The sequence below is a fragment of the Megalops cyprinoides genome, chromosome 1, assembly GCF_013368585.1.
Source record: "Megalops cyprinoides isolate fMegCyp1 chromosome 1, fMegCyp1.pri, whole genome shotgun sequence".
Lineage (NCBI taxonomy): Eukaryota > Metazoa > Chordata > Actinopteri > Elopiformes > Megalopidae > Megalops > Megalops cyprinoides.
The window spans coordinates 3,138,458-3,166,456 of record NC_050583.1 but is presented as its reverse complement, the minus strand read 5'-3'; the positions used below and the strand labels follow the sequence as shown (position 1 = coordinate 3,166,456).

Genomic DNA, 27,999 nt, shown 5'->3' with positions numbered 1-27,999 from the left:
TGGGCCGGTCGTTTCAATTTCTCTATTTATTATTGTGCCAAGAATCACATTTCCCCATTCATTTGGAAAAAAAAACAGAGAGGATGACATCATAGTGGCTATTCAGTGTGTAAATATGATCATTATTGTTATTACAACAGTTATTACAATGAGAATCACCAACAGTGTAACAGAGTCTTCAAAAGATACCTGAAGTTTTCAGTGTGTAACAGTTATTAATCACATTTCATACTTTTACAGTTCATACTAATACTGTTTAACAGCATTCAGAGTGTGACAGACTGACATACCTTACTGCTAGAAAACTAGATTTACCATATTTATACATATTCATACACATAAGTCTGTAAAAAGTGAAAAGGACCATCCCTGCCCTGTTCGGTTTGACCTGCCTACGGCCTCACACCAGTAGTGTTGCAGTTTTTTTTGCATTTGGAGCCAGAAACAAGCCGAAACTTCGGCCCATTCTGAATTCTTCAGCAGGCAAAGAGTGGTGGCGCTTCAGTTAAAGGAAAATGTAAAATTCAAACATGCTGGAGCCCTAGGTTTTAGTCATGCACGCACATAGACCTGACAGATCTGGCACGGAACAGAGTCATATCTGGAGTGGAACAGATTCAGATCTGGTACAGAACAGTCACATCTGGAGTGGAACAGATTCACATCTGGCACGGAACAGAGTCATATCTGGAGTGGAACAGATTCGGATCTGGCACGGAACAGAGTCATATCTGGAGTGGAACAGAATTAGATCTGGTATGGAACAGAGTCAAATCTGGTGTAGAATGGGAACAGCGCGGAATGCTCAGACTGAGGTCACCGTGACGATCTGGGACAGTCTGTTCGGGCCCCTGGAGACAGTCACCTGTAGTGTCGTACTTTAAAACACGGTCTTACTGCTGATCTTCATTCCTCATTGTCTTGGTCCCAAAGCCGTGACTGTGATAGAGCGTGGGCGCCACCTTGTGGCACTCAGTGGTACAAAGCAAAACTTTCAGTTCCACAGCACAGCGCAATGCTGTGCATTCAGTACAGGGCGGGTCCACTGCCCTCAGCTCCTCAGAACAGGACAGGCATTTCCTCATACCAAAGGTCAAAGGTTACCCCCCACCACCCCTACAGGCAAGAGGAAACCCCCTTCTCAGTTCCCAGGGGACTAAGCAGACAGACAGTTCGGAAGCATGCGTCTCTTCCCCAGAAAATAAACTCCATCTCTCTCCTGTCAATTCCCCACCATCCTTAAGTCATACACTTCCCAAAATTCATGAGTCACTGAGGGTGACCAACAGCAACTGACAGATTAAAAAAAGGCCTTGCAGAGCAAGAGCGGGGGCGTATTTTTTTCCTTTTTCTGATTCAGAAAGCACTTACATCTCACATCTCACAGATCACCTCCCAAAAAACACTGACATAAAAAAGAAGACGTACAAGAGTGTACACAGCGTAGCAAAAAGATAAAAACAAAACAAGGGTACTAGAGCGGCTCCTAGTGGTACTTCTGTGCCACTGCAGTGCAAGTCTCATTCGCGGGGTTAAGCGGTTGGGGGGCCTCTCCCGTTTTCGGCGGTCAGACCCGGCCCACCTTGGCGTCGCCGATGGCGCCCCAGACGTCGAACACGAACTCGTCAGGGAAGGCAAAGTCGCCCAGTGTCTCGTCCAGAGCCTCCGCAAACTCGTCCGGGTTCCGTTTGTCCTTCCCAAGCTCCACCATGGTGGCCGCTGCCCCGACGGAGAGAGAGAGAGCGTCAACCAAAAACGGACACACACCCGCACACAGGCGCACAGGTACCGACACACTTACACAGTCTCACTCTCACACAGTTACACAAACGCACACATTTTACATGTGCAGACACGTATGAAATGCATATGCTTATAAGATAATATGCACGCGCACACACACGCAGAATTACATACCCAATTCACTGTCTCTGATCCCCACATATTTACACTCCTTCGCACAAATACAAAGACTATAGACATGCAGACGTATGAAATGTACATGCTTATATGCTCACACACACACAGAATTATGTACCCAGTTCACTGTCTCTGATCCCCATGTAGTTCTCCAGAAGATCATCCACCTTCTCAATAGCCTTCTCCTCAAAGGCTGAGGGCTGGGAGAGAAAGACAGAACTTAGAGATTCCTTTCTATAGCTCACCACTGGTACATTAAAAAAGCTCCGCACTTTACAAATCCACTGTTCATTAACAGCTACTTTTCCAGTTTCCAGCATTAATGATTTCAATGAGGAATTTTAACATGTCAAATTCACTATTTTAAACTAAGACCGGGGTGGCAGTGTAGCATAGTGTTAAGGTGCAGGACTCGTAACCGAAAGGTTGCTGGTTTGATTCCCAGCTGGGGCACTGCTACTGAATGCTTGGGCAAGGTACTCAACCCAAGATTGCCTCAGTAAATATCCAGCTGTATAGATGGATTAAACTGCCACACCCTATGTAAGCCACTCTGGATAAGAGTGTCTGCTGAATGCCAACTAGGGCTGGGAGATATAGCCGTGGTCATATATCGAATAGCTATCGTTAGAGCAATAACAGCTATTCCTGGTATGTGGCACTAGGTTTCTTCCCGTATTTTTGCCCTTTAGTCATATCTGATATGGGAGCACACCTCCAAAGTTCAGTGAAATGCTTCCAGGGCAGAAAAATATCACTTGTTTCTATACGTTGGTTAACTTACCTATAAGCTTTGAAAAAAACATAGCATATGTTTTTTCGTTCTTTGTAGCCATGCGTTTCTATCTACCACATGGAAGCAGCTTGGTGCTGTTGCTGTGATATCAACATTGAATAGATACGAGTGGCATTTTTTCCCCCGGAAGCATTTCACATGGCCTCTGAAAACGAGAGGTGTGCTCCCGCATCAGGTATGACTAAAGGGAAAACAATCCGGGAAGAAGCCTAACGCCACATACCGGGGATAGCTGTTATTGCGCTAAGAATAGCTGTTATATATATATATATATATATATATATATATATATAGGTATATCGTCACAGCTATATCGCCCAGCCCTAATGCCAATTATGTAATGTAATTGCAGTTAATAAAGAAAAACAATGACAGGAAAAGCATGCTGGGATATCATGCAGGCCCCTGTCAGCTTCTGGCCCTGTGGCTTTGTGGGCTCCCGTCTCCGTGACGGCGGGGGGGTGTAGGACACATGGATGCCCCTCCCTCCGTACCAGCTCCTCCACGGTGGCGGGGCCCTTTGACCGCAGGCGGAGCGTCCCCCGTCCCGTGCCCAGCTGTGCCCCCGAGCCCGACCTGCTGCCCCCCGATCGCTGGCTGATCATGTCTGCGGAAGATAACGACACACACAGGCACTCGTAAATATGACGACCCACCCTCACACACACACACGTAGATATGTCAAATACTGGCAAGCACATCGCCACACACAATCCATTTCCACATGCATCCAAGTCCATCAGTGCAAACCAATTTATTGGGCTCTCAGTTTAAGATTCCTCAGTGACCAGTCGGCCATTCTCTGAGCGGCCGCACGGTTCCGTATACTTAGGCTAGCTCGGCGTGGCAGCTTACAGCCAACAACTGTGCTGACGTCCACACATTAACATCACTCCTTCTTCCTGCAGACAGACGTGGACTCACCGAATGCCTTCATCGGCTCCACCAGCTTCAGACAGAAATCCCTCCCCTTGGGGAGTTCCTTCAACATCTTGGCAACCTCGTAGTGCCTGCAGCCAATCAGAACCTGCCCGTTGATGGACTCGATCATGTCCCCCACGTTGATGACCTGTATCCGATCTATGATGCTTCCCTCCCGTATTCTCTGAAAAGAACAGATAATAGTAAAATTATTCTTTGATTAATTATTCATTATATTACGTTATTCACTACAACACCGTTAAAGCCCTACAAGTTAACTTGTGCTAACCTGAAAATAGGCAGTCTAGAAACTAAGGGTAGAACAGATGCTTACCCATACATCACAGTCACTAGATAACAGAATCCCACACATCGTGGTACTACACTTAAAACAACCAGCAAGTAATACAAGGGGGCGGGGACTGAGGTGGATCTGAGATGCAGTCTGAAGAGGTGGGCCTTCAGTCTGTGTCAGAAGATGGCCAGTGATTCCGCTGCCATGACCCCCATGGGAAGCTCATTCCACTGCTGGGGGACCAGTACAGACAGGAATCATTCTGAAGCTTGCATTGTGAAACCACAGCAGTTACCAAGCCTGCGAAGAGGCCGTCTCTCCCTCCCTGGAGAGAGAGAGAGAGCACCTCGCTGGGGGTCAGCGCGGTTCCCGCCCACCTTGATGAAGGCGTATCCGGCTCCGTTGTCGGTGATGGTGAGCCCCAGGGCGTCCTCGCCCTTAAACACGTCCACCTCCTTCTTCTGCCCCTTCACGTGGGCGAAGATGAAGTCCTCCAGGCCGATCTGCCCCCCCAGCAGCTTGTCCATGTCCACCTTGTGGGTGTTCAGTGTGCAGAACATTACCTGGGGGGTGTGGGGGGGGGGGGGGGGTATAAAGCAAACAGGACCCAAGAGAGAGAGTTTGATAAGATTTTTCACACTGTCATTCAAGTCTGTCAGTTCACCTGCATTTATAGGGTTTTTGACACTGCGGCAGTGAGGCATAGTGGTAAGGAACAGGGCTCACAACCGCACAAGTCGCTGGTTCGATTCCCCGCTGGGGCACTGCGGCTGTACCCTTGGGCAAGGTACTTAACCCACAATTGCCTCGGTAAATATCCGGCTGTATTGCAACCTATGTAAGTCGCTCTTGATAAGCGTCTGCTAAATGACATTAATGTAATTCCATACTTGAGTCTGTCAGTGCACCTGCATTGATAAGACTTAGTATACTGTCATACCCGAGTCTGTCAGTGCGCCTGCCTTTCTCGATCTAATCCCTCCATAGTGCGACAACCCCCACAGCAACCCCTCCCGTCGCTCACCTCGGTGGCGGGGATCCCGAAGGCCTCCCCGATCTTGGCGTAGAGCTCGCGCACGTTGCTGAAGCCCTCAATGCGGCCCGTGGGGCTGCCGTGCGCCAGCTGGGTGTGGAAGATGAGGCGCGGCCGCATGCTGGCGGGCGGGGGGGGCAGGCCGGGTTGCAGCCCCTGCAGGGAGCCCGCCTCGCCGCCCCCGCCCTCACCCCCGCCACCTTCCGGCCCGCCCACGTTCAGCCCCGCCCGGATAGGCTCCGCCTCCTCGTTCTCCACCAGCGGGGAGGCCTTCTTCCGCCGGCCCAGGCCCAGAGGCATGGTCTCGTCCGAGCGCGGGGAGGGGGAAAGGCCTGCAGACGGTTTGGGAGCGTTCCTGCTGGCTCAGACGCAGGCTGGTCTCGCCCTGCTCATGCCACCCGGGCCTGGCACAGGCCTCCGGCGGACTGGCACAGCGGCGCGGGGATGCGTGCCAGCACACCCCACCGCTCCGGGGCAGGACTGCAGGAGACCAGAGCGGCCGTTCTTTTCAGCCTCGCGGTGCAGACGCTGAGGACCTCGTCAGACTCGCAGCGCCAGTGACCTCAGAGTGACGGACGGCGGAGGCCCGAGCTGCTGCCGCATCCAGTGCTCATGTTCACTTTGCGTCCGCAGCATGGAGGAGCCTCTGCTCCCTCATCCCGGCCGAAAAACAGACCTTTGTTTAGTATATGTGCTTTTTGCAGGAGTTTTGCAGGACTGACACTTATCCTGTAGACCTGAGGGTGGAAAAAAACGAGAGTGGTGTGCATGAATTACATAACGATACGATATTCTGCCACTTTAGCCTCCTGCAGCTTGACAACCAGACTGGTTTTACAGGAAGAAAAAGGTGTGTCCGTTTTAATAATCTTCGGTGAACGCGTATCAATCCGACAACACCCTTTCCTACGAAGTGACATTCGTTCCCACAAGCAGTTCCACTGTGCTCTGTTGCTAACCAAACCTAACGACGCGGAGCCGATTTCTACTGCCCTGCCCTCACATAAAGCACTGAACTCCCCATGGTAAATAGCATTTAAGACCGTATTAAAAGCACTTGACGATCACATTTTTGCATGTTTAGAAACGGTTCACTGGTTCTCCGTTTCGTTCACGGTCAGGAACAAAGTCACCCGGAGCTGAAGTTAGCTCCGTTTTAAATGAGATAGGAAACAGAAACTAGAGCATGATCGTCATTGAATTTCATATAGTGTATAATCAGCACAGATCACTGTGACACACCCAAAGCATTCAAATTAAACATTTATCTGTAATGACTACTTATTTAGCAACTTGAAGGTAAAGGGATATAGTATCCAAGCTTGTGGGAATGTAATTTCATAATTTGTTGCTCAATCTGTTTTTAACTTCTGGCCAGTAGACGGAAAATTGAGAAACAGTGGATGCAGCTGTTTCCGTGGTTTAAACGGGGATCACATGAAAACTTCATTACCTATAGCCGCTTATTTGATTCAGCTAGATTTGCTCGATCATACCGGTGACTAAAGTTAAACAGGATTAAATATAGTGGACTCACGACCTCAGACATCAACCTAGGTAGTTTCCATTGTCTTTCTTACGGTGATACGTAAAAATCGGTGTAAAACATTTTGGTACATTAGGACACATTAACATCGTAGCTGTTTTGCTAGCTAGCGAGCAAGCTCCTGCCGCGAGATCAGGGTTTAGCTAGTTACAGTCTTAAATTGGAATTAGCTTGCTAGCTGGATAAACTCACTTGCAAAAACCTGCAAAACAAATTAATATTACCTAGCTCAGCCTGCTATATTTAATGGCAATTACTGCTAGTTGTCTGGCTAGTTATTCTAATGTCATAAGTAAAAAGTGTGCAGGACCTCACCGACGTTCCCAGACATTTAACTTTGCATACCTGCGCCTACGTCAGATGGAAAACATAGCTTAGCCGGCTAATTCATACACCCAGCTAGCAAGCTATTTACTGTAAAATGATGTCTGCTAGCTAGCGCCAGCTAACATTACACAAGAAATCACAGGTCTGAATGGGCTAGATAATGAGACACACCCCTGTAATAAGCGAGCTGAGAGAGTGTGAAGAAAGGAGAGTCGGTCTAACAAAGATAACTATAACGCCGCATTCCGGAGCATTCCTCCGCTAGCCCAGCTAGCCTAGCTTCGCTAGCCTGCTAGCTGGCTACCTTTTTCGCGTGATGATGATGATGTTCTTCGTCACCCGCCGCAAAGGCAAATCTGGATCCGGATCAGAACAACGTTCACGTACAGCACAATCCGTGGAATCGGCTCAACCGGTCGGTCCAGAGCGGCTGGGTGGTACAGTGAACACCTGTCTGTCGCAAGTGGAAAAGCTGGGGCCGCCGGCTCGCTAACCCCGTACTGAATCAAATGAGCGACGGCTAACGGCTAACCTTGCTACCCAGCTAGCAGCCAACATTGGAGGAGCGAACTGAGGAAGGCAGAGTACTTCCGGTTAGGGCGGGGCTCAGTTACCCGGCGACGACCAATCATCGAAAGCCGTGGCACTGTTACCTGACAACGACCAATCACTGAAAGCCGTGGCACAAAGGAAATGCTCCAATCAGCGCATTGGCCTCTATGGCACGTTTCCGTGGGAAAATGTGGTTTCGTCCAAAAGTCATGTTGTAAATAGAAAATAATAATACTAACACAATGGGCCTTAACTTGTGCAACCTACTGTATTGGACTCACTGTCAAACACAATCTGAGCAAGGTCGTAAAGTGCCAAGTTAATCTTGCTTGTTTAGCAAAGTAGCTATTCTGACACTAGTACCATGGAACGTTTCTGAGTCATTTATGGACAACTTTTGCTGGTGTTAGACTCCGCTTTGTGACTGCCAAAAGCAACCTATAGCTTTCACAAACTGACCCCATCCTTCCTTTCCAGGAAAGGAGACGCAGTGTCTGCGGTGTCCGCGGCATGTAGGCAATGGCGAAAAACAGCTGTTTCCTGCCAAACCCGATCGTCAGTACACAGGAGTAAAAGGCTGCAGACGGAAAAATCGCCGCCTTCTTTTGTCTTTGACAGGACAGGTGCGGAAAGATCGCGATGGCAGCGCCGAGGTGTTGCTGTATCTACGAGTCCTTTGGGAGTGAGAGAGTAACTGTAACCAACGCCCCACCCTGTCCGTCATACAGTTCATAATGCAGTCAGCTCTCATGGACACCCCTGGTTCCACATCAAACGCTCACATTAAAATGTTGAAAACCGTGTACCAACAACATTTACCTTTAAAATATAAGGCCCAAAATTTCCATTTGATTCATGGTCAGGAACAAAGTCACCTGGAGCTGAAGTTAGCTCTGTTTTAACACAGATAGGAAGTAGAATATAGATAATGATAATAACTGATTTTCAAATAGATAAATCATCAAAGATCATTGTGACACAGCAGTAATTCTCAAGACCTTTCAAATTAAACATTGACCTGTTTATCTGTAATGACCAATTACTTAGAAGCTTGAAGGTAAGCGAATATATATGTCCAAGTTTCTGTGAGTGTAATATCATCCTTTGATTAATCTGTTCTTGCTTCTTTTGATTGTTCTCACATTACGTGTAATGTGAATTATCCTTCTTACCAGATGTAACCATATTCATGGGTACATACCTTGATTTTCTCACATGTCCTGTCATACAGATTCGTATTTTTGAGGCAGGTTAGAGCACCTTGCTCAAGGGTACAACAGCAGTACTACAGTATGCAGTAAACTCTTTACTCTTGGTTATAAACTCAGCTTGATAATCATAAGTATGATATTAACATTAATACAAACACAGCTAACATAATGTCAATGTAAATTGGTTATTATTTTCTTTCACAAAATGTTAGTTGATTTGTCATGATTTCTTATTTTTGACGACAACATTTCGCACATGTACATGTTGTTCTTTTTTAATTGTAGAAAGCAAGGTTTTGTATTTAGACTGCATTGCGTTGCTGAATTCATGGTATAACAGTTTGTCAAACTGTACTTTGCCAATGTATGATATTTCATCTTTTACAGTTCATTCTGTACAACCTGTTTATCACTCCGAGTTTTATTTCTGGGATGTTGAAGGTTCACTCCATTAAAAGCTTTATGATTATGGGAAAAAAAGGTTTTATGAATTGAAAAATGAGTGGAGCCATTATGTACTATCAAAGACTCACTGAACTGAATTAGTTTTTTTTTTTTTAACTATGCATTGTAAATGGTTGCTCCGCCCATTTTTGGGTTTGTTACCGCCTCATTGTGACATCACTATGTAGCATGTTGCTTTAAAGATTGTTCTTTTTTTTTCTCCTATACTGCCAGCACGTTTCCATAAACCTTCTTCGTTTCAGTATTTTCTGTCCCCGTCTTTAAATTGAGATGCTGGGCCTTGAATGTTTCAGTCGGGGGTGTAGGTTTCCCTTTCCCACTCATTTTCTCTGCCTCAGTTCAACCTGCTCAAAATAAAATTTAGGATGGTCTGTAATTTCTGTTTTTTATTTAATGAGGAAGATCCCATTCAGATATAGAATCTCTTTTTGCCAGGAAGACCTGGCCAGGGGGGCAGCACAATCAAAAGCATGTAAAATATAAAAATGGTGCAAGTAACCTGTGTCGAATATGGCTATCATAAAACACAAACTGGAAACAAACTCCCAACTCCAAACTTAAAGACAAATAACTAGGACAACAGAGCAGAAAAAGACATTTCTGTTTTATTGGCTGAGGGGTATAAAACAAGATATGTGATGTAGAAGAAAAATGTCATCTTAGAGTGAAGACAGTGAGTGAGGGGATGAGAGAGATGGACCAGGAAATCATTCAGTACTGATAGGGAGGGACACCAGCCCCTGACTGGAGGACCAGAATACACCCCGGTACTCCCACGCCACCCGAAACACGTGATCTCTCACGTGTGTCCTAAAGGGGGGGGGGTCTCTCATTTGGGCCCTGTGGGTCTCTGCCGTAGGAAGGCATGTCCAGTGAAACTCCCAAAGCCTCCAAGGGGGCTCCTTTGCCTCCCACAATCCCTCAATCCTGATAATTAGGGACTCTGCTGAAGGAGTTCTGGGCCACTCCGAGACATTGCAGAATTGCAGGGGAGCATCCTTCATGCTGTTCCTCCCTGCAGCCTCATCCTCTTGGCCATTACCCTCAGCTGAGGACACGGAGCTTCATTTGAGTGCTCGGTGCCTGCTCCAGAGTCCACTGTGGGCACCGCAACTCCCCAGACAACAAGCCCGCTCATCAGTGGGGTGAACTATACTCACATCTACAATGATTACATTTTCATGTACAGCTTTAAACATGTTCTCTAACTGAAGCAGATACTACTGATATACAAAACAAAAAAGCTTTACTCTGAAATTGTGCATGTTTTGGTTCATGGGACCAGAATGTTGAACAAGGACGTGCAAGAACTGAAGTTGAGGAAGAATCTCTGAATGTGTGGGACCACTCTTGAAACTGAGGATGTTATTTCTGCAAAAAATATAAATAAATAAATAAAACAAACACATAAATTGCTTCAGTAGCTGTAATGTTGTATCTGAACACTACAGCTAAATTTCTGAGCTTGGCTGCTTCTCTACTTCAGTATGGTTAAAATACAGAAATGTGGACATAGGCCCTTTTCCACCGCAGAGCAGTTAAAGATTCTTTCACTCACTGCGGTGCTCGGAGAATTCATGGACATCCTGGAGGAGTGGGAGGAGTCAGAGGCTTCACTGGAGCAGCAAAGAGTCTTCCACCACTTTCTGTACTGCTCCCGAACCTGCAACACATAGGAAGAGGAAAAGGTGAGATGGAGAACAGGTACAGGTAAAACAATGGAGGTGGATGATAGGTGAGATCAAATAGTGGTACAGGTGAGTCAGTGGAAGTATGAGATCAGTGAGATAGGATGGAGATTTAGGTGAGACAGACGAGATGGATGGGATATAGGTAAGATGGGATAGGGGTACAGGTGCGACTGTAGAAATATAAGATCGATGAGATGGGGGTGAGATACAGGTGAGACAGAAGAGATGGGAGAGACAGAATAGAGACACAGGTGAGACAGAATGGCAAAGACACTGTTCCTGTACCTGCAACACACACACACATACACTGACACTGAGGAGGAGGAAGATAGAAATGAGGACACGGGAGATAGGTGAGATGGGGAGGAGACACAGACGAGACAGATGAAGTAGGAAGGATTGTGCTAAAGGAGAGAAAGAAATGGACCGATGAGGGAGCAGTGTCACACAGGATAGAGTAAGAGAGGGGATACAGGTTAGCCAGGGGATTTGGGGAGCATGATGGGCAGAGGGTGGAGGAGCCGAGGCAAACGAGGTGGGTGATTATAAGCCAAAGGAGAATGGAGCAATGGGGCGGGGATACAGGTGAGTCGCGAGTGAGACTGAATACTGTCGACACAGTTAAAGAGGCGAGACAGGGGACCGGTGATTGAGTAGGGATGCCAAAGGCACAGAATGCACAGAAAAGAGAATGAGATAGAAAGTGACACAGAGAAGAGAAACAGACTTGACAACGGGTGAGTCGGGGCAGAGACACGGGACAGGGGACAGAGGTGGGACAGAGTGAATCAGGTGGTGGGGTTGGGGCCTAGATACAGGTAAGGTTGACTGTAGCAAGGTGAGAGGCAGGAGACACTGCATGAACAGGTGTTCACCTCTCTGTTGAGGATGCAGTGTACCAGGAAGATGAACGTGCCCTGCTGGGAGGTTGACAGCAGGAAGAGATACTCCAGCATCTTGTTGTTGTTCACAAAGAAGCCGAGTATCCAGGGGCAACCGAGAATGATGAACTGGACCAGCGCTTTGAACACCATGACCCTTCACAAAGAGAGAGAGATGAGAGGTCTTTTTAATTCCTTTTCATGCCAATCTGTGTATTTCACCTCTGTACTCTTACCTGCACATGTCCTAACTCACCTCTTTCAACTATCTCTCCTAGCTGTACATTAACCTGTCCTCTCTTTCCTGTGTCTGCCCTCTCCTACCTGGTGTCTCTCATCAGAGAGATGTCACTGTGCAGGTCAGCCAGGATGGACCGCAGGCTTACAATGGTTGCTACAAAGAAAACGATGTTCACCTGTGAAGACGACACAATCGCATGTCAATCAAAAATTTGAATACAGGCACAGACCATTGTCAGAAACAAACACGGTTTCCGTAGTAGAAGGAATGTAGGTACATACTGAAAGTACGTAGCACACAGGCCCCAGAAAAGTCCACCTCATGTTCTCCTCGGTCTTCAACCAGCACCTAAGAAAAACCAGATCCAGAGTCGTAAGGCTGAGGCAAAATGAACAAAGTATTTGAGGTTAGCTGATAGCCATCATCATCTGTGTTGTTTTAAATATGTGTAAGTATGTTTTTTTTTGTCTTCCATCAGAATACAGTTGGCCTACTCACAAATCGGGCCCTCTGTTTTTCTCCAGCACATGACCCATGGGCATTTAAACATGCATTTTAATCGCTGTCCTCCAGGTGTCGCTGCAGGCACTCAATTATCAGTAATGTTTTAACAATCCGCACATTCTCCTGACTAATTATGCAAGTAATGGCTAATTGTGTTCTTAATGAGTCATGCAAGGAATGTCAACAGCGTCCAAAAATAAAAATATATTTGAGCGCAAGAGTGCGACAGTTTTCCCTGCCATTATGCCTTATGACTGGACAGTGTTCCTACGTGCAAATATTGCCCACGGTTTCATTCAGCCATGTATCGAATTTTGCGAGCTCTGACATGAAATTTTTTTATCCAATTTGTGATTTTAATAGACAAATAATCCCTAAACTTGACATATGGAGAATGTTTTCCTTTTTGCTCCGCTCCTTAAAAAACTTTCATATCGGTCTTCTGTGCAGGTTCCCCTTTTGTTCATTATGTCAAAGCAACCATCTACAGGTACAGGAAAGCACTCGCCGCTATGGATGCCTCAACGCCTCTGTCTGAAATGTGAAAGATCATTCATACGCTTAACGGCTATCACTACTACAAACAGTCCACAACACGGACCAAAAGGTTACAAAAATTGTGCAGGGGGATTCAGAATAATGACCCAGCTTACAGCATCCGTGCGCGGTTCTATGTCAAAGAGGCTGCGACAGAGCCAGTAGGCTACACTACATCTTGCAAGCCGGGAACATTCGTTACGTTGACCGCTATCAGATGCGCCACAGCTCAAATGACGTCAATTTCATAGACTTTCCAAATGAGCTTTTCCTTTAAATGCCAGATTAGTATTAATATTAATATTCAAATATTGACACCCAAGATCAATTTTGTAAGTTACAGAGCTAAATTCAATGAAGAGTGTTGCATTCATGTGTTGTTGTTTAATTATTGTTTTATATGGTTTAGAGCCATACGCCTGCTGCGGCGAGCGCAATTGGCTACTGCTCGCAGAACCCATTGCGAAATTAAATGAATATTACGGCCATATTGCCTAACTGAAAATATTCATTACAGAGCATGTCAATTCCTGAGGGTTTGTATCAGGCTGTCTTTCTGGTGATACTTATATTTAATACCGGGCTAATGGTGAATGGTTAACTTAGAAAATGATGACGCACAAAATTTCGTAATTACGGAAATTATCAGCACTGATTATCATTGCAGTGGAATAAAAATTTATCATAGCGGAAACTTCGACTCCTCTTGAAAAAGCGGATAATTCCAAATTGCAGTCGTTTTGACCAAACATGTAAAAAACGGCAGGGCAATTCCATCAGCCAGTCGACTTCGACAGAATTATCGTTTGGTGACATCCTTCGACTTCCATAAAAAACAAATTAAAAGAAACGAATAAAACATCTGTCAGTGTATCTATAGTCAGATTTATCTATAGTCGGATGAATCAACAGATGAGAAGGACATTTTACATATTGTAGGCTATTTATTCTGCAAGGAAAATCCATCTTTCACAATTTGAAAGTTGTCCCTGCTAACAGAGTCCTAACCCCTGAGAATTACTCTTCGGTTGCAGATGGCATTAAGAAATACTTACAAAATATCAAGGTTAGTGTTAATAACATAAAGTTATGTAATGTAGTGCACCCAGTTCTGCTCTCAGCCAGCTATTACCCATGAGGACTTTAACCGATGGCTCCTACTGGCTCCAGAAGTGTCAGTGGTTCTACACGCACAGAAAAACCTGCTGTACTGTTAGTTTAGAACCCTCAGATCAGTCTAGAACCCTACCTCATTATTATACAGCCATGCCAAACCAGGCCAGAACCTTCTCTAACCAAGCACAGCGGCAACAGTGTAGCATAGTGGTAATGAGGTTCCACTAATGCTGGTTCAATTCCCCTCTGGGGCACCGCTGCTGTACCCTTGCCCCCGTTACTTAGCCCAGAATTGCCTCAGTGAATATCCAGCTGTATAAATGGATAACACATAAAAACCTGTAACCTATGGAAGCCGCTCTGGATAAGAGTGTCTGTTGCATGGCAATAATGTAATGTTATGTAACTCCAATCCTCAACATCAGTCAGGATCCTGACCTAACCAGTTTAGTCTGTTTAGCCATTCTAGAACCCTTTTCCATCCAATCTAGAACACTAGAACACAAAAGAATCAAAACATTCAAGAAATCAGGCAAACAAACATGGAACTAGTTGATCATTCTGTACAGGCCCTACCCCATCCCCTTGGCCCCGCCCCTCTCTGCACTTACTGATCACTGCCGTATCCATTGGGAACCACTCCTGCAGACACACCCACCACCAGGCAGGGGGCGCCATAGCCAATCAGCAGCAGGAAGCCCCAGTGAATTCCCTCCCTCTGTATAATCCTGACCTCTCTCAGGTTGCGCACCAACAGGAAGAGCTGCAGAGCCTCCAGGAACATCCACACAAAGCTGGACAGGAAGAGGAAGTGCAGCACGCCCGAGATCACTGCACACACCAGCTGAGGAGGGACAAATCATGATAACCATCGATAGCGTTAGCATCATCACCACCCTGTCATTATCTGCAGCTTTACCACGGCACTGTAACCATGTGATCATAATGAAGTTTATCATCATCAACAGCATCATTACCATGATCATCATTACTAACATCTCCATCAATATTGTCAAAATTCCTTCTCAGCACTTTCCTAGAGGATGGAACGCTGGTGATTCAGCTGGAAAACTTCAATGTCCAGCTTAAACTCCCTCTACATTCCTCTCTAACCTTCTGGTGACCCCAGTCCAATTCTTTGACTACTGATGATGATGAGACAGTTAACTCTGAGATTATGCATGGAGGTGGTATTTCTTATACAACACAGCTGATGAGATGTCTTTGAAGGTGGGGGCTGTGGGTGGAGAACCTTGTGCTTCTGGATGTGAGAGAGGAAACTCTGCACCAGCAGGAAGAGCAGGTGGGCCAGGAAGAGGCAGATGGAGAGGTTGAGGCGTGCTGTGTTGCTGACTTTAGGGTTCCAGCGACAGAGGATGAAGGTCAGGATGGCCAGGGCCAGAAACAGCAGCCCCACTGACACTGCGATAGTGTTGATCAGCTCCAGATGTTTGTCATCCTGGAAACATCCATTAATCCACAGCTGAATGAAACCTTTATTCAACCAACTAATCACTTCTTCAGATGCACATAACTTTACCCCCTGTCTGCTTGAGTGATTTTTCACCTGCAGCTTCTGACACAAGTATCAGTAATGTGATCAGGTGATGAATTGGGACCACCTACTACATCTGTTTGTCTTATCTCTGATTTATCTGATCTTATCTATGATATCCCACAGTTTCACATCAGGTTTGCTATAATCTTAATTGTTCATATAAAATATATTTGCTTTAGCACTCTGGAAATTTCTTTATTATGAGCTCATATCAAATTTAATTTTACTGAGTGATTAATGTCAACTAATGCGGAGTCAATGGACACCCAGTTTTACATTGAGCTAGAGAAGCATATGAGTTAGTGCTGTGTATTGATCATCTTGGTTGGGGCCCACCTAATAAATCTGTTTGTCTTCTGTCTGATTGGTTTACTCATCTCCCTCCCCTCCTCACCTCAGGTGGTGTGTCCGTCTGCATGATGAGGGCAAAGGTGGACAGGTGGTTGCAGGTGCACACGGTGTAATTGGAATTGGTCTCTGTGGCCTCACAGCCATCCACGATCCACCTGCTCTGATTCCAGTACACACAGGTGAGCTGGCCCTCAGGGTCCACCTGCTGAGAAAGGGAGGGAGGCTCAACATATAAATTCATAGCGACACCAAATCAATGTCATTACAGTGGAAACTTTGTTAAAAGGTATTAGTGAGGGGTATGGATGGAGCAAGGACTCACTGTGAGGTGTCTCAGGGTAAAGTTGACAGGTTTAGGCAGTGTTGGGTTTTTGGTATTGGGGAGGGAGGCAGAGACGACACTGGACATCATGGTCTTGCTGGTCTTTCTCTCCGTGTGGAAGAATTCAGCCTTCAGCACATCCTCCATGTTGGTGTAGGTCATGAAGGCCACTGCTGCAGATCCTGCAGAACAGACCGACAGAACCAACGGAAATCAGAACCTTAGACAGAACACAGAGCCTTCATTCAAATGTAGGCTTCCCTTCAGAACTTCTAAGGAATGTGGATCCTGGGGAACACACTGACAGAGCCAACACAAATCAAAACCTTGGCCAGAACCCACCAACAGAACCAGGATTGCCGCTCCTGATCATAGCATCCACCGACCCCCAGTCCCCCTCAGAGAGTCAGAGAGATGCAAGCCCAATCGTTCGTTTTTCACTAGGGGCTCAGGTATCATAAGCTGCTAAGATCACTTGCCACTATTGACTGTTAACATCCCAACAGAATAATCTAGAACAGCCCTTATGTGACCACTAAGTGAAGTGAATGTCCTCACAGAGCTGAGAATGAGACAAGTAAAGATTTAGATCATATAATACTATAAATGGTCCATATTGATCAAGGTAACAAAATTTTGTTTTGCATCCATGTTCTTTGATATGATGCTATTGGTAACTATAATGTTGAGGCTGAGCACATTACATCTAGTGTTTTCTGTGTCAAAGACATTTCTGTTAAGAGTCTGAAGATGGAAAAGGGAGAGCGCTGCAATAGCTTCTCCCCATTGGACACATCATATCATGTTGCTTCAGGATATGAACTGGGATTCAGCAGCGTCTGTTTCCAGGAAAAAGCAGAGGGGAAGGTGTAGACACGAAGACTTGCCATTTAATCCATTTTTTTCTGCCTATGGAAAGGTACTGGAATGGAATTCCTCTGGAACTGGAACTTTATGCTCAGTTGGGTCTAGCATTACATGAAGTTAACTGAAAACATATGGGGGACTCTTACAGGTTATGGACTGTTAATTTTTACAGTATGTCATTAAGTTCTTCACCAGCCCTTGGGTATTCTGTTGGGTCCCACAGACTGATGTGTCTTGACTTTTAACCACTACCTCCACACATCTCACTTCATTATTTGCTCCCACGCCCTGTGTTTTAGTCCTTGCTGTAAGGTATGATGAAGTGATGAATACATTGAGTCTGCAAGACTGAGACCTCGGGCTTACCATTGTTGCTCTCGGTGATGCCGATAACATCAATGTTTATGAAGTTATCTGAGGTGTTGAGCTGAAGAGACTGGCTCAGGTTAGCTTGCGGTCCCATGGAAAATGTTTGCACCACTGAAGGCAAGACAACAAAATGTATCTATTACCCTCTGTACAAATCTGAGAGATGAAAAGACATACTTTCCAAAATTATTTGAAATGCTTAATTCATCCAGGTCAGAAATATGCAAGGCTATGAATTCAGTGTCAGTATTTCCAGTAATGGACATGAGCAGGATAGAAGAAATAAGCAGTTGATATAAACACTATTCTATGCTATTCTTATTACATTGATGCACATTAACGAACTTAAAATCAGCACCAGAGTGGCATAGTGGTAAGGAGCAGGGCTCATAACCGAAAAGTCGCAGGTTTGATTCCCAGCTCGGACACTGCAGCTGTACCCTTTGGCAAAATAAATTCACCCACGATTGCTTCAGTAAATATCCAGCTGTATTAACGGACAAAATTGTCAGTCCGTCTTGGGTAAGACCATCTGCTAAATGACAGTAACATAATGCAAAATCAGCTGCCACATGTGCCTCTATTTGTGGGGCTTAGTAGTCATGGAGCTGTTTAAATTTTTTATGATATTATTTACGTTCATCTGGGTGTTTATTAAAGTTTGTATGGGTGTGTGCCAACCGATGCCTTCTTATGTTTCTCACAAATGGTCATACCAATGCTGTTGGCTTGGAAGCCATCGCTGACGTGGGTGGATGTGGGTTTGACCTGCGTGGAGACCAGCTTCTCGGTGGATCTGAGTGTGGCGTCTGCAGCCCCCACCAGCCCCTCTCCGTTCTCCTCCAGAGAGAGGTTCCCAATCCCACCCAAAACCGCATCGAGCAGGGTGATCGCGGTCTACGCGACCAAAACAGAAACTCAGACACATGGTCTGCGCTAATGATCGTAGCGCGCACACAGCAAATTTAACACACTCACACAGGCAAACAGGGAGCAAAGACAGTCTCCTCACCTGCAGAGGTAGGTCTGACAAGGTGCTGTTTTCTATCAGTTCATTCAGGTAGTTTAGGTAACACAGCATCTCTGGGAGTCCCTGAAACACACACACACACACACACGCACACACACACACACACACACAGTGTTTGTCATCTCAGCCCAAAGACACGGTATTGAGCTGACAGAGGTTCTGTTGGTTTACTCTGGGTAACAGGCCGCAGGAAGTTGATGAGATGATATCTGAAGTTGATGAGACAGTAACGTGAGAAGGCTAACCCATCACAGAGCAGTAGGGAACACTCCCCCTAAATCCACGCTCGGTGGGCGTTCCTCGACGCATTGAGGACAACTGGGTCGCACAATTAGTAAGCAGGGCAGCAGCAGAGCGGTAATGAGCAGGACTCATAACCCAAAGGTTGCTGGTTCGATCCCCCCCCCACCCACAGCACTGCTGCTGCTGTAGCCTAGGGCAAGTAGCTTCGCCCACAATTGCCTCAGTAAAATACCCAGCTGTGTAAAAGGGTAACATAAAAAACTGTAACCTGTGTAAGTTGCTCTGGATGAGAATGTCTGCTAAATTACAATAATGTAATGTGACATAAGCAAGGCTAACTGCTAACGTACTGCTAGCTTCACACCCCCCCCCAACAAAATAAATAAATAAACTCATGTACTCACCTGACAGTCTTGTGGCATGATGTCCATCAAATCTGCAACACAAAGCCACAGGTCTGTCTCCAGCGACACACACAGCTGCTGCACAGCACGAATCGGCCTGGTTCTCTGGCTCAGCCTCAGATGCTGCCACTCTGAGCTCTCTGCTGTCTCCTTTCACCACGCCCTCTCTCCTCCTAACCCTTCCAGTGGGCCCTGCTGTTCCGTGGTTAACTTCACGCGTGCTTTGTGGAACTAATTTTCATTGGTTGACTGATTCATATTTCATGAGGTAAAACCATTTCAGAATCACAATTTTTTTTTTTTCTCCCTGGCTTTAGCAGCTGTGTTCGAGATGTCTGAAGCAAGACGTTTTGGGTTTTGGTTTCGGTTACATTTTCAGTTTTGTCACCTGGATGCTGACTGAGAAGAATTCAGATGTAGATGCAGTGCTTACAGGCATAGCATCAGTGCATCGACCTGGAAGCGGCTGGATGAAAAACAGCATGAAAAAAATGAAGGCCAATACCACAGGTGCTAAGCAATGAAAGTGCCGATGGGTCATTGTCATTTGACACAAAAAGGGGGTACTATCTACCCCATCTCCCCATCCGGCCCCCAGGACTCAGAACTCCACCCCCCAGGTTAAATTGGCAACACCCCTTGTCATCCTACACTGCCCTATACTGATTCCAACCAACCCAGCTCACCTGTACAGGTGATGACTTCCAGCCCCCCCTCCCCACTCACCTGTACAGGTGGTGACTCCCAGCTTCACTTCTCCACTCACCTGTACAGATGGTGACTCCCAGCTTCACTTCTCCACTCACCTGTGCAGGTGGTGACTCCCAGCTTCCATTCGAGCCCCGGGCTGGGAATGAATCCCTCCTTACACTCGCAGGTGAAGCTGCCAGCGGTGTTGCTGCAGTTTGCGTTTGAGCCGCAGATTGTAGCATTCTCCCTGCATTCATCCACATCTACACAAAGCAGCGAGGAGAAGCACGGCCGTGACTGGGGCTCAGACACTGTGTAACAACACTGCATATTCTGTCAGGATTGCATCACAACACATCTTATATGCACACTTTGTTGCCAACACACAGGTAGAGACTGCCTCCTTTCCAGCTAAGCTTATAAAGGTGATCTTCTGACTGGAAGAAGAGAGAGGATATACAAGCCTACGGTGTCGAATTTGACCTGAAGAGGTTTCAGTGACTATCATTTCGGTGCAGGAACTGGAGCGTTTAAAGTTTTCGTTTTGGTGACGAGAGTAACCCGCGTTTCTGCGGGCTATAATGTTCTCTGTCATTTAGATGATCCTGGTTGTTTGAAACGTTACCACTGGCTCATGCCTCAGAAGGACAGGATCAAAGCTGCAATAACACTGTGTAATCATACATGGACATAACATGCTAACCCTAGGGCCTGTACTTCTTGTGAGCATGTGTGGGGGCATGTGAGACTCTGTGTGTGTGTGTGTTCATTTGTTCTTGTGAAGGAGAATCTTCACCTTTCCCCCAAAACTGTTCAACTGTCATTTTGTTAAATGTTTAAGGATTGTTGTTTCTCTTATTGAATACTGATTACTTTAGCTCGTTTCACATCCATTTCGTATGAAAAGATTAATTGTTTGCACTCTATATCTGTGGCGAAGAACACACCTGTCACCTGCCCTGTGTGACACAGTCTCCTCTATATCCCCCACCCTGTCTAACCCACCTAACTGCTACACCTGTCGTAGTGGTTTCTTCCTCACCTGCACACCTTAATTAACAGCTTCCTTCTCACCTGTACACCCGTATTAGCAGTTACACCCTCACCTGTACATCCGTAGTCTGAGTCACCAGTGGGAAGAAATCCAGAAGGAATCCTGTATCCTGGACTACAGACACAGCCACCGTTGCTGGTGCACTGAGCATGGACACCACAAGAGGGCGCTCTGCAGTCTTTGTGGCCTTCATACAACAACAACAGCAAGTTTCAAAGAAGTTCACATCTGCTGCATTGATATCTCAGGACCAAACTGGGGTAAGCAGGAAAAAAACCTTGTTCTTGCCAAGAGTTTTGGCATGACACTTACGGACAACGAAGGCAGAGCAGAGGAGAGTCGGAACCAGGTAGTAAAGGTGGAACCCCTCCGGACAGGTGTGGACTCTTGCGGTGCTGTTCCAGTAACAGCAATCGTCTTGATAGTGGGAACAGTACTCAAAACTCACACCCCCGTCCACGGGGTGACTGCTCAGCCAGACGGGGGCGCTGGTGCCACCATGTTGGGCCGGGGCACAGACGTCTGGCAGGATATCGCCACCGACCCCAGTGAAGCGGTACCAGCCCTCGCTCAGGTGAGAGTCACACCGCGGGAAGTCGGGGAAGGAGGTGGAGGTAAACCCAACGTTGCGCCAGGGGTCGGAGAGGTTGGTGTAGGTCGAGCAGAAATCTGGGCAGAGTGGGACGAGGCAGGGGAACTAATGAATGAACATTTACATTCACATTTATTCATTTGGCAGATGCTTTTATCCAAAGCGACCTACATTTGAGACAGAGTACAACACAAGCAAAAAGCCATACGTGGAGTCACAATATTAACAGTGTTGCATGACCAAGTTTCAATAGTGCATTAAACCATTATTTTTTAATGGAAAACAGAGTTTAGGACATAAGGAATTGCTTTAGGGGGGTAGTGTTTCAGGTGATCAGGCGAGAGCAGAAGAGCTGTGTCTTCAGATGTTTCTTAAAAACAGTGAGGCATTCGGCGAAACAGATGACACGTGGAAGGTCATTCCACCACCGGGGGACAACGGCAGAGAAACCTCACACGTCCTCGCCCCCCTGGCCCTCTGGGGGCGCCTTGGAGCCACACTGACTGAACAAAGTGCCTCTCATTGTCAGTGCTCCCGCCCCCTAGCCCTTGTGTTTTGGTTTTTTTTCTTTTTTTTCCATGTGCTTTTGTTTTTTTCCCTTGTGTTTCAGCCCTGCCCTGCTCTCCGCCCTGTCTCCGCCTGATTACCTGCACACCTGCATCTCATCCCCTCATCAGACTGTCCCTATATATACCCTGTTTGTTGTGTAGTTGTTGCTAGTTCGTAGCAGTAGTTTCCCACTGTTTCGTCCCCGCCGTTTTTCGTCTTTTGCTGTTTGCCGATTTCGACCTGCCTGTTTTTTTGATCCGTTTTTGCCTGCCGCTTTGTTTTGTTCGCCCGATTGTGCCTGCCCGTTGACCGACCCTGCCTGTTCCGACTTTCCCGTATCTGGATTTTCCCTTGGACTGCCTCTCTGGTTTTGACCCTGCCTGTGAACTGGTTTTTCAATCTGCCGTGTGATTTCGTTAATCTGCCTGGAAACCTACGCTCTTTTGGGTCTGCGATTGAGTCCTAGCCTGTGCTCCCTGACACTCATGGTTTTAAAGGTTTTCAAAGTCCACCTAAGCGCCCCTCAGCCGCCACTGGGCAGTGTACTGCATCCATTTTCTGCCAGAGCGCCTACCTCACACCGTCTGAGGCAGAAAGGAATGGATTAAGGTATTATCTAGCAATCATAATCACACTTTATTGTCCAAGTATGCTTTTACACATACAAGGAATTTTGACTCCAGTTGCAATGTCTCTCATAGCGCGTTCATACAGCGATATTCAAGGTGACAACAACAACAAATGCCATCCAACATTAAGATGTGGTACAACAAACAACAAGAGTAGTGCAGGACACACACATGGAATGGCATAAGGATGGAATTAATGAGGTAGGCTATGTAAAAAAACAGTTTGTTATAGACAGCTATTGCACTGTGTTATATACAACGATTGGCAATTTAGCCAATTGAAGCGTGGGGTTATTGCATGTTCAGATTGAGCACGTGGCGAGGACACCAAGAAGCCGCTGTTTCTTTGATGAGTGGAATGGGGTCTTTAGTGACTGTGGTGGGCTGGGCTCCTTTGAAAGATAACGGCAGTGTAGCATAGTGGTTACGGTGCAAGACTCATGAACAAAAGGTTGCTGGTTCAATTCCCTACTGAGGCACTGCTGTTGTACCCTTGGGTAGGGCTGGGTGATATAGTTGTCACGATATATCAAATAGCTGTTTTTAGCACAATAACAGCAATCCCTGGTATGTGACACTAGGTTTCTTCCTGTGTTTTTTTTCCCCTTTAGTCATACCTGATGTGGGAGCACACCTCCAAAGTTCAGTGAAATGTTTCCAGGGCAGAAAAATCTCACTTGTATCTGTATGTTGGTTAACTTACCTATAAGCTCTGAAAAACACATAGCATATGTTTTCACTCTTTGTCTTTGTAGCCATGTGTTTCTATCTACCACATGGAAGCAGCATAGTGCTGTTGCTGTGATATCAACATTGAATAGATACGAGTGGCATTTTTCACATGGCCTCGGAAAACTGGAGGTGTGTTCCCACATCAGGTATGATTAAAGGCTGTAGCGGAGCGAGTGGGGGGGCAGAGGGTGCGGCTGCCCCGGGCCCACGGTTCTTCCAGTTACAAAGGGGCCCACCTTGGGCCCAATCTGCCTGACTGAACATGCATTTTTGTTGTTTAGTTGAATATTTTGAATAAAGTTTGTTTGTGTGTCTTGATTGTGGCAAAAAATAAAAGAGTCAGACTGAGGGCGTAATGGTTTTGACCGACCCCTAGCTACGTTTCTCATCGCGATCATTGCCGTCACTGCTAATGGAGCCGCGGTATTTAGCTATTTTGAATGAGCAGAGACACAACAGAGTTACAGAAAACTTCATTTGCTGTCCAGCATCCTTGTGTAAGTGTACAAACAGAAAAATTAAGCCCTTTGTTCGAGTCCCAAAGGAGAAACTAGGCGATCGCCGTCACTGCTGACAGAGCTGCGGTATTTACAGTAAAAGTGGTCTCATGCACTGAGGTGTGCTGAAATAGCATCACCTCATCTGCACTTCTCTCTGTTCCGCCTTTCCGTCTCCGTAACCCTACGGTCACACGGACGACCGGAGCCCTTGTCGCTTGTCGCTTACGGGCGTTCCTAGCCCGATGATTACTAGGTTACAGAACTAATCAAAATGTTGCATCATTCGTTTCAGCCAGAGCCATCTGGTTTCAGCAACGTGCATCACGCTGCCATCACTCCCGTTGGTAGTGGCCGTGTCACATCGCTCAGTATTTGCATAAAATAGACCTCTAGTCTATTTTAGCCCCGCCTACTTGGCTTTGCAACAGCCGTTTGTCTCTTGTCGCGGTAAATCCCCACCTCTCATTGAAAATGAATGGCAGCCGGTCGCTTTGTCTCCCTCCTGTGACGTCCGTGTGACTGTAGGGTAAGTTTCCCCTTGGAACTGTCTTGCATCTCCATACAACCCATAATACGCTGTATAAGGGCCCGCTACAGGTCCTCGCCCCCTCTGCAATGAGCCATCGGCTCCAACCCTGACTAAAGGGAAAACAATACGGGAAGAAACCTAACACCACGCACCGGGGATTGCTGCTATTACGCTAAAAATAGCTGTTTTATATATTTACATATATCACGACAGCTATGTCGCCCAGCCCTACCCTTGGGCAAGGTACTTAACCCCAAATTGCCTCAGTAAATAGCTTGGCACAGAGGAAAGGCCACTCCCAACTAGCCCACGAACGCTACCTGGCCAGCACGAGGATGCCTGCAACCCAGGCGCTGAACAATCCCAGCCCCAAATTCAGGGGTTTGTCCCCCAAAAAAGGCGAAGGTTGAGTGTAAACAGCAGGCGCGAGACATCATGCTACTGTTATGGCGCTAAAATCTCACGCTGTAACAAGTGCGGAGATGACTCAGGACAGAAAAGGCTCGGTTCAAAGAAAATAACGTTTCCTTTACTGAGGACTCAAGAGAAAGAAAGACAAGGCTTGGTACACCAAACTAAAAAAAAAAAAAAAAAAAAACAGAAGTACGTAACACCTCAAATTCAATTCTCCATTAGCACCCCTCCACACGGTCTCACGGCACAACCAAAGAACAAGGCAGGAACGAAACACAAGAGGGCGCTGAGTGCGTGTCGTTCACTCCGTGCTCTGCCTACCCTGCCTCCTCTCGCAGTAGTCCCAGGTCCCGTCGCGGTCGTAGCTGGCGGTGGTGGCGCACCACCAAGAGCCGGAGTGGTGGAGACAGGAGCTGGTAGGCACCCCACTGTAGGTGAAAGGGAAGACACACAGCTCGCCTCTCCTCGTGCTTACGACTGTAGGGAAGAGCACAGATCGGAAGCCATTTCTTTCTTTCGGCCCGTCTTCACACGCAGGGAGACGCACTGCTGACTGTTTCATTTGTTTCAGAATTTTATTTTTCAATTTTTATGTATTCTCTTCATGACATTTTGTTGTCGTTTGTTGTTTTTTATTTGTCATAAACCTGTTTTAATGTTTTTTTTAATTCACATTTCGGTGCTTAAGAGACACACTTAATCTAAACAGCATTGCATAGAAAAAAAAAAGTATTTTTCACAAATACTGCATTTTTTTCCAGAAAACACAAGGATCAACACACACACACAAACAAACACACAAACACACACACACACACAAACACACACACATACACACATACATACGCAGGAATTGCACCTGAGCAGGGGTTGGCGTCCGAGGGGGACGAGGTGTTCATAGTTCCAAACCCCGCCTCGCATTTGCACTCGTAGCCTCCTGTGGAGTTGACGCAGCTCGAATTTGGGCCACATTCGGGGAGGGCGGGGTCACACCCATCCACAGCTGTGACGGGGGAAGCAGAATGGAATGCCATCGGGACGCAGACCCCCCCCCCCCCCCCCCCCCATCCTCTCACTGGCAGTCCTGGCAGACTGTGTCACTCTTCTGTTTGCCCTCATCAAAGCTCTCACTGTGAACCTCTTACGCTTTCAACCCATTATCTTTCCTTATCTGGCCATCTGGCTCGGTTTGATGGCCCTCCTTAGCTATTATACAGCACACGATGCAGTGTGTGTGTGTGTGTGTGCGTGCGCGCGTGCGCGCGCTCATGTGTGTTGTGAGTGTGTGGTTCTTTGGTGTGTGTTTGTGTGTCGTGAGTGTGTGGTTTTTTTCGGTATTTGTGTGTTCGTGTGCGTTGTGAGTGTGTGGTTTTTTTTGGTATGTGTGTGTGTGTGTGTGAGTGTGTGGTTTTTTTGGTATGTGTGTGCGTTGTGAGTGTGTGGTTTTTTTGGTATGTGTGTGCGTTGTGAGTGTGTGGTTTTTTTGGTATGTGTGTGTGTGAGTGTGTGGTTTTTTTGGTATGTGTGTGTGTTGTGAGTGTGTGGTTTTTTTTGGTGTGTGTGTGTGTGAGTGTGTGGTTTTTTTGGTATGTGTGTGTGTGTGTGTGAGTGTGTGGTTTTTTTTGGTATGTGTGTGTGTGTGTGAGTGTGTGGTTTTTTTGGTATGTGTGTGAGTGTGTGGTTTTTTTGGTATGTGTGTGTGTGTGAGTGTGTGGTTTTTTTGGTATGTGTGTGTGTTGTTGTTGTTGTAACAACTGAGCGGGAGGAATCCAGATGCAGAGGCAGATCGATTTAAACAATCAAGAATCTCTGCTGGAGACCAGAAACAAGAAAACGTGGGGCGCAGGGAAACACACAACGCAGGGCAGCTCAAGAGTGGGCAGGGAGCCAAGCCACAGGCAGGGTTTAAACAGAGCACCAAACACAGAGAGACTAATTACGCACAGGTGAAAACATTTTAACTAGACTCTGCACACACAGTTCAGGCACAAACAGGAAGACAGTCCCTCTGGTGGAAGCTCGGGGAAGCAGCAGGCAACCGGGCCAGACTGGCTGTCACGAGGACGCCTGCTGGTTGTTACGGGAAGCAGTCTCTGAAACCCTGACAGTTGTGTCTGTGTGTTTTTTGCCAGTGTGTCTGTATGCGCTTGTGTGTGTCCACGACTTCTCTCCTGTGCAGGTGTGTGTATACAGGTAACCTTTGCCACGGATTGGTTCAAGGTTTTGCATATTCACGTCTGTTCTGATCTGCAGTGTCTATTCCAGGGCTGACGATACCTACACAAACACCTACACGCTTCCATCTATTTTAAATATTTCATACGTTTGTGGCATGTGGGCAGTCAAATCAGCAGTAAAGGCTGTTACTCCATTGTTCTAGATGGCCAACAGTGACCTTCCAAATCAAGGTCAGACCAACACAGATTCAAATCCGCAGGGGCTCCACCCTGGAAAACTCACTTGTTCTGTCCATTTTTCCCATTTCAATTTTTTTATTTATTTATTTTAAAAAATCCACAGTTTTTAAAAAACGTCTTGGTTGTTAAAACTTCTCTGGGCAAACCAGAGCTGAACTAATTTACCACTAACACCAATGATGACCAATGTCCATCTTTGTTATTAAATGAATGTATGCATTGATCAGTTGTTTATGAAGGTGTGTTTTGAGCTGCGAGTGTTCATCCTAACTTCATTTCATTTGATCTGTGATTTTATTCCCCGCAAATGCCTACATTAAGTCTAACTCCAAGGTGCATTGTCTGTAACTTAAAAGAAGAATTTACACTGTTTTTTTTTTTTTTTTTTTCGGCACTTACATGTTTTTCTGTTGGTCTGCTTGCCATTGTGACATCGGGGTCTTTGTGATGTCATTGGCATTGTGTCATTAGGTGCTAGTAAAGTAGAACTAAGCCTGTAGGAGCCTCTGTCTGTTCCTCCAGTTAGATGCTTAGAAGCACCAGCCAGTAACTGTTCAAAGACCCCCGTTGCCATAGCAAAGACAGCTGCTCAGCAACCAAAACAGACATTCCATTCCACATCTATAACTGAGCACAAGATAATAATAACTAAAATAAATGTAAAAATTCGGTGTCAGACAGAACTTACCGGAGGCCTCCATGGCTTCTTCCAT

The 27,999-nt window shown here is 46.3% G+C and overlaps 2 protein-coding genes across 3 annotated transcripts; both read right to left on the bottom strand.

Annotated features, from left to right (window-relative positions):
* Positions 1–8: 8 nt before the first annotated feature.
* LOC118773183 (PDZ domain-containing protein GIPC1-like) lies at positions 9–7,392 on the bottom strand. Of its 2 annotated transcripts, none has more exons than XM_036522011.1 (7): positions 7,143–7,392; positions 4,957–5,702; positions 4,310–4,495; positions 3,641–3,821; positions 3,211–3,323; positions 2,039–2,120; positions 9–1,719 (listed from the first exon to the last, which is right to left on the bottom strand). In XM_036522011.1, the coding sequence occupies exons 2-7, from the start codon at positions 5,263–5,265 to the stop codon at positions 1,568–1,570; spliced, it is 1,023 nt and encodes a 340-aa protein (XP_036377904.1). In that variant the 5' UTR covers positions 5,266–5,702; positions 7,143–7,392; the 3' UTR covers positions 9–1,567. The 2 variants fall into 2 exon arrangements, with proteins under 2 accessions (XP_036377904.1, XP_036377912.1); XM_036522019.1 differs by having other exon boundaries at positions 7,226–7,392.
* Positions 5,355–27,999, bottom strand: LOC118782490 (adhesion G protein-coupled receptor E3-like). Its single transcript, XM_036535878.1, has 18 exons — positions 27,975–27,999; positions 25,729–25,872; positions 25,191–25,346; positions 21,237–21,593; positions 19,987–20,133; positions 19,181–19,212; positions 18,220–18,400; positions 17,501–17,614; positions 16,268–16,449; positions 15,989–16,150; positions 15,289–15,495; positions 14,648–14,880; positions 12,161–12,227; positions 11,963–12,054; positions 11,633–11,795; positions 10,621–10,729; positions 7,143–7,194; positions 5,355–5,445 (listed from the first exon to the last, which is right to left on the bottom strand). The coding sequence occupies exons 1-18, from the start codon at positions 27,997–27,999 to the stop codon at positions 5,355–5,357; spliced, it is 2,514 nt and encodes an 837-aa protein (XP_036391771.1).

What these genes read in the sequence shown, in the direction of transcription:
- LOC118773183 (XM_036522011.1), bottom strand. Translation starts at nt 5,265, where the DNA reads ATGCCTCTGGGCCTGGGCCGGCGGAAGAAGGCCTCCCCGCTGGTGGAG. An exon ending in TCGGGATCCCCGCCACCGAG is followed by an intron (nt 4,496 to 4,956) that starts GTGAGCGACGGG and finishes CACACCCCCCAG; the next exon opens with GTAATGTTCTGCACACTGAA. An exon ending in GATCAGAGACAGTGAACTGG is followed by an intron (nt 1,720 to 2,038) that starts GTACATAATTCT and finishes CCGTCGGGGCAG; the next exon opens with CGGCCACCATGGTGGAGCTT.
- LOC118782490 (XM_036535878.1), bottom strand. Translation starts at nt 27,999, where the DNA reads ATGGAAGAAGCCATGGAGGCCTCCG. An exon ending in CTACTGCGAGAGGAGGCAGG is followed by an intron (nt 21,594 to 25,190) that starts GTAGGCAGAGCA and finishes CACTCTGCCCAG; the next exon opens with ATTTCTGCTCGACCTACACC. An exon ending in CTGCTCTGCCTTCGTTGTCC is followed by an intron (nt 20,134 to 21,236) that starts GTAAGTGTCATG and finishes TGCTTTGTGTAG; the next exon opens with ATGTGGATGAATGCAGGGAG.